We start from the raw sequence: 15,915 nt of genomic DNA on the forward strand, positions 1-15,915 counted from the left end.
GTTCTTTTGGTAAATTTTGTAAACATGTCCAAATCAAGCATAAAGTAGGATATGCCTTGTTACAACTGTTATTGAGAAGTTGTCCTCATGTCCCCTGTTTCAGATCCACCTCTCAATCATGAAGTCTGGTTTATTAAATAAAGAAGACGAGGATGAGAAATTAACTCCAGGCCTCAAAAAGGGAAGTCTGCAAACCACTGGGTAACAGCACACCATTTGACTGTGTCTTTATGTATTATATAGCACTAATTGTTGAACTTCAGCATTGTTTTGATTCAGCCTTAGCTGATCAGTTTATGTAAAAGCAAAATTTTCAACAAGAAATCTTTAGATTTCAACTGCAAACTGAGCACAACTTGTAATTTTACTATTTTTGACTATCTCTGGCAACATGTAACTGGGATTAAAATATGCTGCTTCGTTTTGTGTGTTTACGTTAAAAACTTCATGCTTATTCCTAAACTTGAATAAGGAGATATTTTCTTCTTCTCGTGCTTTTGGTATGATGGTTTTCTATCTTTAAAAAAAACAGCTTGTCTCTGAACCATAAACAAAATGTGGAAACAACTATAAAACTGACTAACTGCCATTTGGGATTTTGAGGGGAGGGACAGTACATGTTGCAACAGTTTCCTGATATTTTTTCTGTGTGCAACATAAGCTTGCCGGTCATTTTTCGAAAAGATCTGTATATAAGCATGTTGGTATCCCACCCATCTTGCCAAGAAGTTGTTGTCCGGGAATTAGTTTCATCGTGTCGCCCACTTAAAATGTTATTGAAATTTAGGCCTATGAATGTCTGAAGTTCACAGATCAAAACGTTCCTCTTGTGTAAGAGAGGGAGTCTGGAATCCACCACAGAGCAGCAGAGTTTACAGGATAACAGTTTGACCTTTTGTGTGGCTGCGTGTGTGTGTGTGTGTTTGTAATGGCAAAATCCAGTTCAACTTTCTTGGATTCGGTGTCCACATTGAGAGCTCTGTTCATAGAGATAAGGCACTTTTTCCCCCCCCATTTCCATTTGCTGTGTGTGTGTCCAGTGGAGATATGTGTATTTATCTCCAGGAGATAGGGCTTTCCTGGGAAGTGGAAGATCATTAGTAAGCTATGCACGCTCCCGGGATACTTTGGAAAACTCTCCTGTTGAATACCCCAGCTGGCAGGGCTGAATCAGTTGGCTTCAGTTTACTATAATGGCTGTGATTTTAACCTTAATTTCCCTTTTACTCATCCCCTCTTTCTCAACACGGTGTCGTCATGGCAACCAAACACAACACAAAATACCCATGAAATCAGCCCATGCTGACCTCAAGACGTTATCGAAAACTGCAGTCGCCCGTGAGAGCGAATCTATTGAATTTCTTAATAAAACACCAGCGCTTTGTCACACAGGTTTCAATGGACACACCCTCTGTCACAGCAAATGCTATAATAAAGACTGACCACTGAAAAGCAGTTTAATCATGTGAGTAAATGAGAGAGGCACTCCCACCGTGCTGCAGTAAAATTCCACTCACCTCCCAGAGGTGGTGATTATTTTTTAGAGGATGTGTTATGAGTGAGCAGAAATGGACATCGGATTTCCAAACACTTGGAAAGTAACCTCCATGACTCCGAAGACATTTAAAAAGAAAAAGGAGGAGGACTTTTTCTCCATGATCTCTCTCCTTTTGAGTTATATTTCCTGTGGCGATGGGGTGTTATTTGCCAGATTTCCGGGATTTGTTGGTAGTTTCATTGTGATGGGTTTGTTTCCATGCTCGCGCTCTGTGATGCAAATTCCTCAAATCCTCTCGAGCAGATAAATGAGAATGGGGCACAAAGCCTTCTTTTTCAATTCCTTGTGGTACATTTCACAATCTCGCCAGTGTTGTTTGTTTCTTTAAGGAACTCTACACCGCAGCATGGGGATTTTGTCATAAAACTTCCCTTTCCCCTAATTACTGTAAATGATGCCATATTACAATAAACACCGGACTGCCCCTCCACTCCTGTCTCCACTTCTTAAGCACAAACTATCACTTTCAGTCTTTAATTGACCAAGAGACCTCCTACTTAAAATATGGCAAGCATATACAGTATTCAGCTGAAAAATTTCATGATATTTGATATTCTTTTAGCGCTAAAATTCAAAATCTTAAAGTATTTTAATATTCTTTATTTCCAAACACCACTATTTGAGCAGTGTAAGTTGGCCCTTTTTATGCCCTTATTTTATTATTGAGGGGGATTCCCACAACCACAGCTCATTACTCAGAACATCCTCAGAATACCCCCAAAGTATCACATCATTTTTTAAAGAAGAGGGCAAAGCCCATTCAGACCTTATACGTTTAGCTAAAAACGCACTACAGTCATTGGTTGTAGAAATTCAACTATGACGCAACCTCAAAGCCACAGGAGATCATTCCTATCTGTGGCCATCAAACGTTATAACTGCTCCTTACCTACAACTATTTTCACTTAGTCTGCAATATCTTGTCTGTACTGTACATAATATTGCTTTAACTTTAATATTTAATTCTAATTTAACATTGCAATTTGAGTGACTTATTAGTACTCATTTTTTAATATAGAGTCTACTTTACTTTCCATGTTTATATTTTATGCGAGCATCTGTAACAAAACTGTTTCCCTCTCAGTCTGAACTTGTGAAGGTATAGAAATGACAATGTAAGGCTACATTAGTCAAACTTTTGCTAAAATATTATTAGAAAAACAAAGTGAACAGGTGGAAGTAAAGGTAGTGACTAAACTGACTTTCTCTGTTCTCCTAATTTGCTTTTTTGGGGTTGAATTTTTATTCTATTACTGGTTTTTGTGCCCTGTAAAGAAAACAGGCACAGTGAAAACAGTAAATTGAGTGTTGTTGAGTCCAGAGTTCACGGTAACGCTAACATCTTTGTGAAGTCGGATTTTGAACTCATTTGTAACACGTTCATAGTGATAGTACTAACAAGCTTTTCAGCAGCTGTTCGCGTTACAGTATTCACAATCTTACTTTAATAGCTTAGATTAGCACAGTACGTTCAGCTGAGACTGATAGGAACGACATTATAAAGATAAAAAAGCTGACCTGAAACACCCGAAAGGAGAACAAAACATCAGGACTGTCCAGTCAGTGTTTCACAGATCATATTCATCCCTACAGGCCACTATACTGTTCAGTGACTTAATAAACCATATTAACTCTATCTTATCTCTCACAGTGTGTTCATATATTACTGCTGCATGCCATTAACATTAGTCCACTCTCTCCCATAGTTTGTATTTTGTCCCAGTGTCTCTATCCTCTCCCCTTTCCTTTTTCTTCTCCTTCGACTCACTCTTTACCAGGTCATTGCAGGTTCCTGCTCCTCCCTGATCCTGGCACTATTTCTGTTAAAAGGGAGCTCTTCCTCCGCTTTCGCCAAATGCTTGATCAAAGGGATCTTCTCAACATTCGTCTTTTCCCTCTAATATCGCAGGTCTTTACCTTACAGCAGGGGAGGGCAATTAAGTTTCCAAAGGGGTCACATAGGGGTCACTGAGAAATAACAGCTAAAAGTCCATTTAAGTTACAGTGTTAAGCACCTTGATGTGATAAAAAAGCTGTACCTGCTTGGTTCCTAATCAGAAGGATACAGATATAATACAAATGATTAAACATTAATGAACTCCAGCTTTTGTTTTGTTTGCTAATACTATTGTTTTTGAAAAAATGTGCAGAGTAAATGTTGAGCACTGAAGAAGACAAATATTGATCAAGCCTCCACATAGAGGAACAGCACATATACTGAAAGCCATTTTTGAGGGGATGTAGCTCCAACAAAAAGTCACTTGTATTATTTTATCATTTGTTGTGTTTTTCTAAAATGTGGATTGTTATTTGGTTTTGTTTGTTCTTGTTTAAAATAAAATCATATATTTGTGAAAAGTAGAATGTCAAATATTTTCATTATGGCACACAGTGGAGTAGAATACAGTAAAGTACCACATAAATATCCACACAAAGGTAAATTGCTCCATTATTTACTACTATCTGTCTGCTGCTGGTTCAGTCAGCCATCTATATGTTGTATAAAAACTGGTTTCAAGCATATTTACATGTTATTAATGACTAAAGCAAACATTTCATACTTTCTGTCTCACTACTGCCCTTTAAAACACAGTGGATGTCTTCCATTAAACGAATTCTTTTATCCTAAATGCTGTTGGAATGAGGAGCTCTCATGAATTGCGCTCATTTGTGTGAGTCACCCTGTGTTATCATTTCCTGTGTATTGCAATGTGCAGAAGAGCTATTTTAAGCTCTCTCCTCATAGAGCTAGGCTCTGGGTATATAAGTGTGGGGCATGTACCCCGCCCATTACTCGGATCCGCCCTCTCCCCCTAACTTGTAAAATATGTTCAGAGCGATAGCCTCCAAGGAGCCCTCAGACAAACACAGGCAGCCCTGAGGTGTGAGACTTCCCCAGGACCACAGAAAGCACGTGAAACCAGAGGAGAGTGCCTCTACGACAGCACCACACTCAGCTTCCTCTCTTCAGCTTTGTGGATTTTTGCAACTGCTGACTTCGGGGGAAATTTTAATAGGAGCACTTGGACTTTTTAAATAAAACAGAACAAAAACTTTTGGGGGATAAAATGGCACTTCGACAGAGCTCTGATAAGGAGCCAAGCATCGAGCTGTTCATCAAGGTCAGTCCTTTCATGTCCATTTTAAACCTGTCAAAACAATCTTCTGAAGAAAAGGGGCACTCTGACAAAGGCTTGCTGCTCATTTATGAGTGTTGTCAAACAACAGTGGTCCACAATTATTGCCATAGAGGCAGCAACAATCAGAGGACAGCTCTATTTTTGATTGGTGCTGTCCCCAGATACCATACGCTGCAGATGTTGGGGTGTTTGTATCCTCGGTGTGGGCCATAGCTGGTTTCTTATCAGAAACACTCTCCAACTTATCAGAGCACACCCAGAAGGAGCAAGAAGCATATGGAGACTGGCCTCAAGCCTGGACAGACACACCCACCTTAGTTACGCACACATTCAAATACAGTCATCTATCTAAAAGTCACAAAAGTTTCTCTTTTTTTTTTTCTTACTTCTTTTTTTCTTCTGATTTTTTTTCCTGATTTAGTTAGTTGAGGCACAAGTGCAGAGAAACTGTGTATTCTGAAATATGCAATAAGGCAGCTCAATAGCAAAAACAAAATAAGGCAGTATAGAGTGGTAGACGTGCCATATTTCAGCCACTTAAACGTGCAGCTTCTTGCCAGATGTTGGATGAAAAGTTAAGTAACACTCTCATGTGGAGCTGGAGCCAGCAGATAATCCAGTCATCTTAGCATAAAGACTGTAATAACTGTCCAAAAAGTAGCAGAAAAATACCTCTAAAGAGCACTTATGAGTTATATCTCATTACTTAATATAATGAAGAATGTAAACAAAGTCTAAAATGGCATGTTGTCGTTGATGAGACTTGATAAGAGCCCAGAATATAAACCTGCTTAAAGCTACAAGTGATATTTTTTACAATTTTTGCACAAATTCAAACAAATGGAAACATCAGCTGACCGCTGATCTTTCTGGAAGTGAAGTTACCACGTGTTACCATAGACAGGATAAAGATGGAAGCAGCGTGATGTCACATGTTGGATTGTGAAGTCCTGTTTTAAAGATACGAGATGAACTCCTTTGCAGTCGGCATCTTGCCGCTTTGATACTGAACGTGGCACACGCTCACTGATCAGTGAGTTTAATCTTCCTTTCTGACACTTAGAATGAATTTAACATTTTATCCAGTACAGCCTGAAAGCCCATAAGCTCATCAGGAGTGTTTACACAGGTCCCCAGAGAAGGCTGTTGTAACCACATATATTGCTCCCTGGTGGCCTTTAAAAAGAACTTTGTTCAGACCCAAAGGCTACATCCATCTTTAAAACTTTATCTTTTATCTTCACATCTTTATCACTCCTGTCAGTCCAGTTGCTGCAGTGGTTTTGAAAACCCCCAAATATTCACTCAAAACAGCCAATATGAGTAGGACGAACACAACCGACAGCTGGAATCAAGTTACAGTATTTCAAAACTTACCAAGAAGTCATCTGATTTCTCTCACTTTCTCTTAGCGCTCTCCTTTTTCTCTTTCTCTTTTAAAAGAGAAGTCAATTTAAACCTCAGGCTGACAGAATCTGTAGCAATGAGTGTGTGCTCTATTTGAGATTGTCAGTGATATCTAGAGAATCTCGACTGATAGGAGCTCCCTAAATGTTCACATAAGTTAATGTGGATTTGCCGTAATTTGTGTCTAACAACACAAATTCATATCAGTTGCTTTGTATTCGGTGTGAAGAGGCGAATACACATCTAGCTAGCAGTGATTATAAGCTAAGCTACGCCAACTAGCTTTCTTCAGGTTTACCACACAGACTTGAGAGTGTCATCAATTTTCTCATTTAAGCAAATCATTTCCAGACATTTCACACTGTTATTTAACATATGGTCAATATGTGGTGGACCTTTAAACTTCTCTGCGTTGGTGTCGGTTGTTTTTCCGCTACAACACAATGCCAGGGTTTCCCCTCCTCCACATAGGAAATCGACTGTGTGTATCCCAGACGCACCTTCTCAGCTCCAAAATAACTTTATTAATCTGCAGATGAGATCATAGAGAAAAAGTGAAGTCACTTAAACAGAACATTTTGGACTCATGGGATATTTATTTCTTGTATTTTTCAGGCTGGACATGACGGTGAAAACGTGGGGAACTGCCCTTTCTGTCAGAGGCTCTTCATGGTGCTGTGGCTCAAAGGAGTGAAGTTTACAGTGACCACTGTTGATATGAGGAAGTAAGCACTGCTCCAGTGGAAAAAAACACTTCCTGAGCATCTGGTCGTGGGGACTTTCACACAAAACTCAATTATGCGGAAAGCGAGGGAGAAATTGAGAACCTTTTTGTGTGTGTGTGTGTGTATGTCAGTAATCTAATCCAATTGAACGCCTATTGACGTTTTACTCGCTCCGTTCTGTAGAAGTTTGAGGCAGGAGCGTACAAAGACCTCTGTGTCACTTTCAAACAATCACCTCCTTTAATTGAGGCTTTATTGCGTGAATTTCTCAGGGCCACTACGTGCCAAGCAAACATGGTTTGGAAACTTTGAAAGGATACAGATAATTAAGTGATTCAGAGCACACACAAAACAGGCCTTTAAAAAGGCAGCCCCTCCCATCACTGTGTATTTTCATAACTAAACTAATAGCCAGTGTTGACTCATTAATTTAGAGTACAATATTTGATTCTGACAGTCTTGATAAACTACTATTTTGGCATGCTTAAGAGAACTCAAATTCTCTCCTCTCCTTTGTTCATCAATCTGTGTCATCTCCAGGAAGCCAGCTGAGCTCAAAGACCTGGCCCCTGGGACTAACCCTCCTTTCCTCCTCTACAACGGCACCCTCAAAACAGACTTCATCAAAATTGAAGAGTTTCTCGAACAAACGCTGGCCCCTCCCAGGTACCGTCACGCTTAATCATTACATAAACATCTTATGATGTTGATGACGGTTCACTGAACCGATGCGCTCTTTTCTGCTCTCGATTTGCAGGTATCCTCATCTCAGCCCGGTAAACAAAGAGTCCTTTGATGTGGGAGCGGACATCTTTGCAAAGTTCTCCGCTTTTATCAAAAACAGCCCAAATAACGCCTGTAAGTTAGATTTAATAGACATGCAGCATTGATACAATATTGCTATGTTGCAGAGTATTGAACTGCATTTGTGTTTGCATATTGGTTCAAGTCAAGTCAGTATAGTTAAAATGAGCTTTTTCTCATTACACTCACTCTAAACTTTTTTCCCAACATATTTTCAATTTTTCTACAACAGAAGAAACAAATAAAAAAACCAGAGGCACACCCACAAAGCAAACAAAAGAAAAAAGCTCCTCCAAATCAAAACATGGAAACGTGACAGTCCACATACACCAAGATGAAGCTTTCATAAAGAGAAAAATCCTAAAACCTCTATTTGGATCAAACCTCTGGACAATTAAATTCCTTTACAAACTTCAAAACATGTTCAAAAACCTGTTGAAATATATTTTGTTTTACATAAACTATTATATGTACTAAAATATTCAGCCCCCTTTTTTATTTGCTGCTGTGAAGGATTAACCACATTGACCTGACGTTGTCATCATGTATAAAGATTGTGCATCTCAGCATCAGCAAGATTCACCCCAAATGTGCTAAAATATGAGACATGCTAACCGAGTTTTTGCACGTTAGATAGAAGTTTAATGCAAAGTAGGTTGGAACTACATAAATTACAGTAGTGGTGTCACTGGTACCAAGGACAATATTTCCCTCAAATGCATAAAACTGCATAAAATTGAAGCTCTCACATAAAGTACAGGTGCCTGGTAACTGCTTTTAAACGCAGCTCTCGTGTCTGACAGCAGTGCTTAAAACACACCATGAAACCTGTCTCTGTGTTTCTGACAGTACAAGAGAAAAACCTGCTGCGGGAGTTCAAGCGTCTGGATGACTACCTGAACAGCCCCCTCCCCGAGGAGATCGACCACAATTCAGTGGAAACCATCGCCGTCTCCAACAGGAAGTTCCTGGACGGCGACAGACTCACCTTAGCTGACTGCAACCTGCTGCCCAAACTGCACGTTATCAGGGTGAGACATCTGTGCACTAATGGCTGAAAGGAAACAGAGGTGGAAGGAAGGAAAAAATCATCTGATCATCTAAAGTGGATCAGAAGAATCCCTGTGTGAACAGATAGCTGGACACTTTGTTATCCTTATTTAATCCTGATTATTATAATTTAAACCGCAAAATACAGTAAAATAAACTACCTCAGATGGAAACTCAATAGTTTTCCTGATCTTCTCACTTTAATAAATGCTAAATCTCTGTTCATGAGTGTGTTTGACTGCAAACTTCTCCCAGACCATCAGTTGTGCAACCAGACTTGGCACACTTCTGCTTCTGAACTACTGAAGGTTTTCGCCTATGTCAAATATTATGCTATGATTATATTGCCTAGCAACCACCTAGCAACTGGCTAAAGTGACCTGCTTTTAGCATTTATGTGCCTGTAACACTGTTTAAAAGCATCCTCGTTGATATTTTGTCTTAGTAACCTAAAGGAATAGTACATGACCCATGTGTTAGGTTTACTTTCATACATCACTAAACATCTAACAGTCGTGAAATTTGTCTTCTTTTATCTTGAAGGCCTGAACCTATGATGCGAACTACTAAACTTTGAATGAGATAAGTGCTTGTTTTAACCGATCCCTGGACTTCCTAAAACACTTTCCTCTCCACTTATTTATTTTAGGTTTCTGCCAAAAAGTACTGCAACTTTGAGATTCCAGCCCATTTCACAGGCGTGTGGAGATACCTTAAAAACGCTGACGAGAGAGACGAGTTCAAACAGACGTGCCCGGCCGACATTGAAATTGAGAAGGCTTACCTGAGCGTGGCCAACAAGAGGAAATAAACATCTCACTCCTTTGTTCTGTGTTTTTTTTTTTTATCAATTGTAACCATGTGTGTAGAGATGGTGATCTGTAGAGGGCACTGCAAACTTCAAAAATAAACTGTGGCAGTGAACCAGACACCCTAAAATCCTCAAGCTCATATAGCTTTAGAGCTCCAAGACATGCCAAAGTCAAATGTTTTGGCATTTACTGTTTATCCAGGTCACTCACAGACAAAAAAAGGCCATATGTGCAATTGATTGTTGATTTATATTTAGTAGAGTTTTGTTTATAGTGTAAATATCAATATTTTTTGCATTTTACAATCAAAACAGCCACATAGAAATATGTATGATTGTGTTAGTGTGAGCAATGGCTGCGTAAACAGTTCATTTTTATGTAAAACACTCCTGTATATCTTACTGTGTACAAATACAGTTTCACTGAATTGTCACACACTGTCACACTAATGAAAATAAATACCACATTTCTTTGTCATAATCTGGTTTCTGTCATTCATTTGAACTTTCACGGGTAAAACCAGGGAACGCGAAACGGCATTTCTGATATTCAAGTTTATTTTCAGCCACAAAAAAAACATTTTACAGCTTCAAAAATATATCTTCTGTTGATCCGGTGCAGACGATGAATATACCACGTGGTGGGAAACAAAACTGGTGATGAAGAGGGAGAGCGCTTCAAACCAGGCCGTGCTGAAACCACATCGTACTTGCTGTCTCTGAGCTCTAGTTGGTCACACAGTATTTCCAGAAACATGCTGTCGGGGACATCAAAGAGAGAAAAAAAGATGTTACTCGCATCTTTTATTTGTCAGTTTTTTCCCTTCAAGGTGTTTTTCTTGTTTTTCTAGACTAACTGAACATATCTGAGCTTTGTAATTGCATTAATATCTTATATATACTCTACTTACTCCTCTGTAGTGTAGTGCACATGTTTACAGGATAAAATATTATCTTAAATATTCACAGGGAGGTTACAGATACAATACAAATACTGAACACTGTTTTGTTTAATGCAAGGGGACCTTTATTTGTTTGTTGTTTTACTCAGTTACTATTTCAGTAATAAGTTAAGATGATATTTCACATCAGGGACATTTCCAGTGATACAGCAGCGAAGAGATAGCATGCAAACAAAAAATCTGATAATGTTAAAGTTTGAAATTTGCATGTTATCTACTGGTGCACTGTATTTAAACTATGTAGCATCATAGTTATTGCATATTTAAATATAACATTTCAGAAAGCTGTATGTTGGTATTTGGCTTTAGAAGGTTCACTGTGATATCTTTTAGACATTTTTTTTCCTGGTGGTTTTTAGTGAATATGTATGGATGTTTACAATAAAGCCAATTCAAGTCAATGTCAAGATGAGATTTCTTTTTCATTGTTTCAGGTAGAAATCTTCCCTTCAGCAGCACTCATCACGACAAAACTCTCCATTTTAATTTCCATGCATATATCCTGAATGATTATATACAGGGGATGTTCAGATATCATTCTGGGTCTTACTTATAGATTATTTTATAACATGGGATTTCCAGAATCACTTTATCGCTTTATCCAATATTTGGATTTTGGTTCTGAAGAAATTATGCAAGTGAGTCCAAATGTAGATAGAGAAAGTATAACTTGCGTATGTTAGAAAGATCATTTGTTTACCTGGCAGCAGAATTTTCATTGCAAATTCAACTCATACAACCCACATCTTCAGTCTCAGCTGACTGCTGGTTTCGCTCACTTTATAAACAGTAAAGTTGTAAAATAAGCAAAATCAGCAGCTTTACATTCATTTTCTCATTGATGATTTGCAAACTGTTGTGGCTTAAACTGATTAATGATCACGAGCACTTTTCACAGAGAATTTCAAACACTGACTGACACACTGAGAAAGTAAGAATCATCACTATAGAGGCAGGAGACGCTACGGTCTTTTATGACCATAGTGTACTGTCTATAAGGCTGGTGAAACCTGCAGTCAGCTGAGGTTGAACAAATCATCTAGATTAGTGGAAAGTCTAGATATAGTCAAATATAAAATCAACCCACTGAACGGCTTTAGCAAATATGAAGGAAGACATAAAGTTTTGGAGATTTATAGCTTTATCTTTTTGCCTTTGCCTTCTATTAAACACCATAGTAGTAGCAGTAGAAATAATATTAATATTCCTAATGCGTGTAATCCTCTGGAGGAGTTTCATGGCAATATCTATTAGTGAAATGTTTTAACCTTTCTACCTGTACTGTTTCACCTTAATAAAAAATGTCTTTATATCATGCAAAAGCTATGCTACATGTGTTATAAAAGGTGTTAAATGCTTAAAGCTTATACATCTGTCATTGTTTACAGTGTAAATAATTAATCTTAGCTTGTGTTAAAAACTCCATCCCAGAAATTAAACATCCTTTTTCACTCGATCGTTGCGTTTCGGTGGCCGAGCAGGTGTGGCATGTGAGTCACGCACCTCTTTTGTTCGTTTTCGGGAGGCTCTGCTCTGATCTGAGGAAACCCTGTGACCGAAGCTTCTCAGCGGCAGCCAATTTCAGTACAACTTCTTTCAGCTCCTCGACCTAAAAATAAGCAAAATGATGATTTAGATGCAGACCCTGCGTTCACAGGGACACTGTTTTCACTGGCATAAACTCGCCTTTACCCACACATTCAGAATACTCTTTTTATTTTATGATACTTTGAGCTTCTCATTGTTTCAACATTTCTGCATCTTTCACTTGTTTTTGTGAAAGACTTCTCTGTCTATGTCTTATTAGTGTACAAATGTGCAGATGATCAAACTCACCATGTTTGCAAACTTATCCTGCTGTGCTGAATCTTTCACCCCTGAAACGAGTTATAAAATTTAGAGTTGTACAATCTGCTTTCACCACAAAATTTGATGATTTTTTTCCTGTTTATGTGCAAATTTATGTTTTTTTTCTAACCTTTATTCCATGAGTCCCTCCCTCCATTGTGATGCACCAGTAGGGGATAAATATTATTCACATCTCTCTGTTCGCCTTCTGCAGCATTGGTGCCGTCCTCCACTTCTGAAACTAGTTTCTGAATGAAATCTGTTCAGATGAAACATATTTCTCATTCATTTTTCCGTTTTTTTTTTTATCACACATCTCATTGATAAGTTACAATGTGACTGTCCAAGTGTTGGGTGACAAGAGATCAGGTCAAGAGATTTAAAAATGGCACGAAGAAATCAGTAGGAGAAATATAACCTGAAAAGAAGAAAACAGTTTTAAAAGTGTCTTACCTGTCTGTGGCTCCAGGTTGGACTCAGGGTAAAGGGGGAGAGCGCGTGTCCATGTTGCTGAACAAATCACAGCTACAAGGTAAAACAGAGCTGCAGAAAGCATGGTGTCTCTGTGTTGATGACCAGATCTGGACTCATCTCCCTTTACTCGACCGAGAACTTCACTTATATATTCACAGGGCCCATCCATCACGACCTGATCGATGCACTATCATCTCACCCAGCCTCCTTCTTAATGGTCTTGACGCGATGGATCAGGCGTCATAGACACAATTTAGGGGACCCTGTCAATTCATCTGAAGCCTATCTGCGCTTGTACAGAGCAGCCAAACAAATGTTTACTCTCCGACAATAATCAGAGGCTGTCCAGAGACGCCGTGATGGCACCCTTTCTACGTGATGGGCTGCCTGAACGTGTCATTGCTCATGTCTGAGATCACTGGGCTGGTGGAAGTGTGTCACTGAAGGTTTCTGAGTCACTTTGTGAGGACATCAGTTATGACTGAGGTCAATACTTATAAATAATACTTATACAATACAATATACAAAATACTTGACTTATAAACCATAATACAAGTTATACATGTGTCATTGTTTTTGTCATCCCTGTACAGACATCAGACCAGCTGTTTCAGTTTTAATTTCCAAATGAGTATTTCTAATCTCTGTAGGCTTCAATGTGCACTGCTACCCTTTCAAAATAAAAGTCACTTATAAAGAAAACTAAGTCCAGCTTATTGTGAAGTATAAACTTTAAAATGTATGCATTATTATTATTATTATTATTATTATTATTATTATTATTATTATTATTATTATTAATTTATTTAAGCAATTTGGCTTTGGGGGTTTTTGTACTGTAGCAAAAGATATGTATCAAATCTGGGACAAATGAAGTGTATCTTATCACATAAAATTCTTCTTTAAACAGACTATCTTACTGTGATCTGAATATTTTTGTGTGTACAAAAGAACATACTTTTCATTACCGGTCTATATCTAGACCGATAATGAAAATGTAGATGTTTCAAAACTGCGGGTTCTTCAAATTCAAGTTCTTCCAAAGTATTTGAACTCAGTTTTCTCCCATTTCTGTGTGAATATGAGGTGCAGCTCATGTTAGGAAGTGACATTGTAAGTGCTGGATATAAATTATAATACAATGCTGCTCCCTTCTGTATGCATGCGTTATAAAATGCAACATGCCAAAATGTTGGAAATTATCATTAGAAAAAATTAAATATGCATTGTTGGCAATCACTAGAAGTTATTTTGGGGAGAAAAAAGGACAGTAATCATTCTAATGGACACACATAAAAAAAAATTAACATTTTTTTCCAATATTTTTTTTAAAGCAGTCCTCCTGCTTGAAGGAGAACAGTTTGATTCACCTGCCTGCTGGCTCTCCACCACTCGATTTTTTTTAATGTCTTTCTCTCGCTCTGAAAACCTGGACCCGTTTCTGCAGAGCAGCACTTACCTGAGTCAATAATACTTTGTAGTTTCAGGTTTGTGTAATAAAGATTTCATTCCTGTTTTTATGATGAAGAAAAAACAAACAAACAACTTGTCATCTATGAGGAACACAAGCAGGGGAAATGAAATTGATCACCGGCAGCACGTCTTTCACAGTGAACCCTGACTAAAGGCAACTCAGATCAGCAAAATGATTTGGGGGAATTTAATTTAAGTTATAGTTTTGCATCTGCCGTATGTAAACTAATACTTGTACATATTGGATGTCACAGCCTATGTTAAGATGGCGATGCAGGGGTTAGCACTGTCACCTCACAGTGAGAAGGTCTTTCAGATCCACTGGTTGGCTGTGGAGCATGCATGGGTTCTCTCTGGGTTCTCCTGATTCCTTGCAGTCCAAGGAAATAGAGTTAGATTAATATGTGACTCTCTATTGGCAGGAATGATTGTCTCTTTGTGCTAGGTTGGCAATGCACTGGCCACCTGTTCAGGCTGTGAACCACTTTTTGCCCTGTGACAGCTGGGATAGGCTCTAGCCTCCCCTGCACCGCTGAATAAAATGAACGGATGTCTGCATTAGAACAAGGTTAAACTGCATCATCCATATTAAATCAAACTTTAAATTATAAATAAATTAAATAAATTATTAAAGAATTTATTTATTTATTATTTATTATTATTATTATAAATAAATAAATTATAAATAAATTATTTACTACTTATAAGTTTAAATTTACAATACAATATATTTGAGTTTGTAAATCAAAGGCAAACTCAACAAGAGTGGCACATTTAGAGTTTTCTGTTGTTTGAGGAGCCTGGTGGCTTTTGTCAAACTGAAAGATTCCTCATGCTGAGATGAGTGCGCATGGCCTCAGGTGATTTATTGTCTTCATGCCTCTGAAATTACAGCTGAAAACAACATTTGATGCATCTGACAGCTGAGCAATGAATGGAAAGAAGCAAAGACACAGCAAAGGTTCAGGTTTAAGGTCAAAAGCTCAGTTTCAAATGCACAAATAAATCAAATTATTTTAAAAAAAGGTAAAGAAAAAATAAAAGATAAGTGCTGTAAAAACGAATACATCAGTTATCTGTTAATTCCCATAATGTGGAATTTAGATCACTGTTTTACATCTTTATTTGACTGGAAACAGTCAAATATAGCCTAGTCTAACGTGAAAAACTCAGAAGTTTTGATCATGATGAAATCTCCACAAGACACTGTCATGACATTACTCCACCCAGGCATGATCATCACCTCCAAGACAATAAAACCCCGATAATGCAGGAGCTTATTGTGATCTGGGAAGAAGGTTGGAAGACGCAAACAATAAGAAATATGCAAAGTACCCAGAGCTGATGAAGAAATAGCAGGCTGGAAGAGTTTGAGTGAGCCGATAGAGGGTTGGCTGCAGAGGTTTTGCAGGATGGTCACTCTAAGTCCTTAAACAACCGTGAATTACAGGAAAGCCCAGAAGGTGTCTGTGAAGCCACAGAGAAAGCCACTAGGACACAACTCAGGGCTTTGGTTGGCTGACCAGGACCATGGTGTCTGATGTCAAAAGACCCGGAACACCGCATGATCCAAGGAGTATCACTGAAGATGTGTCCCAGAGAGAGGATATAAAATGTTTTATGAGAGGCATCTGAGTGCTTATAGCTGGTCAACAGCTGAACA

General features: G+C 38.3%; 2 protein-coding genes across 2 annotated transcripts; one reads left to right on the forward strand and one right to left on the reverse strand.

Annotated features, from left to right (window-relative positions):
* Nucleotides 1-4,362: 4,362 nt before the first annotated feature.
* Nucleotides 4,363-9,976, forward strand: clic2 (chloride intracellular channel 2). Its single transcript, XM_082501720.1, has 6 exons — nt 4,363-4,680; nt 6,721-6,830; nt 7,371-7,496; nt 7,588-7,688; nt 8,484-8,665; nt 9,334-9,976. The coding sequence occupies exons 1-6, from the start codon at nt 4,627-4,629 to the stop codon at nt 9,493-9,495; spliced, it is 735 nt and encodes a 244-aa protein (XP_082357846.1). The 5' UTR covers nt 4,363-4,626; the 3' UTR covers nt 9,496-9,976.
* Nucleotides 9,977-10,115: 139 nt separating this feature from the next.
* On the reverse strand, nt 10,116-13,092 carry urp1 (urotensin-related peptide 1). Its single transcript, XM_082510671.1, has 5 exons — nt 12,759-13,092; nt 12,436-12,564; nt 12,294-12,334; nt 11,961-12,066; nt 10,116-10,253 (listed from the first exon to the last, which is right to left on the reverse strand). Exons 1-5 carry the CDS (start codon nt 12,946-12,948, stop codon nt 10,222-10,224), a joined length of 498 nt encoding a protein of 165 aa, XP_082366797.1. The 5' UTR covers nt 12,949-13,092; the 3' UTR covers nt 10,116-10,221.
* Between the last annotated feature and the right edge of the window lie 2,823 nt (nt 13,093-15,915).

The sequence above is a fragment of the Aulonocara stuartgranti genome (genome assembly GCF_965226115.1).
Source record: "Aulonocara stuartgranti genome assembly, chromosome: 2".
NCBI lineage: Eukaryota > Metazoa > Chordata > Actinopteri > Cichliformes > Cichlidae > Aulonocara > Aulonocara stuartgranti.

Excerpts from the sequence above, each read along its gene's own strand:
- clic2 (XM_082501720.1), top strand. The coding sequence starts at position 4,627 with ATGGCACTTCGACAGAGCTCTGATAAGGAGCCAAGCATCGAGCTGTTC. Across the intron at positions 7,497-7,587 it reads CAAACGCTGGCCCCTCCCAG|GTATCCTCATCTCAGCCCGG; the intron begins GTACCGTCACGC and ends CTCGATTTGCAG. Across the intron at positions 7,689-8,483 it reads AAACAGCCCAAATAACGCCT|TACAAGAGAAAAACCTGCTG; the intron begins GTAAGTTAGATT and ends TGTTTCTGACAG.
- urp1 (XM_082510671.1), bottom strand. The coding sequence starts at position 12,948 with ATGGATGGGCCCTGTGAATATATAAGTGAAGTTCTCGGTCGAGTAAAG. Across the intron at positions 12,565-12,758 it reads CAACCTGGAGCCACAGACAG|ATTTCATTCAGAAACTAGTT; the intron begins GTAAGACACTTT and ends TCATCTGAACAG. Across the intron at positions 12,067-12,293 it reads AGGATAAGTTTGCAAACATG|GTCGAGGAGCTGAAAGAAGT; the intron begins GTGAGTTTGATC and ends GCTTATTTTTAG.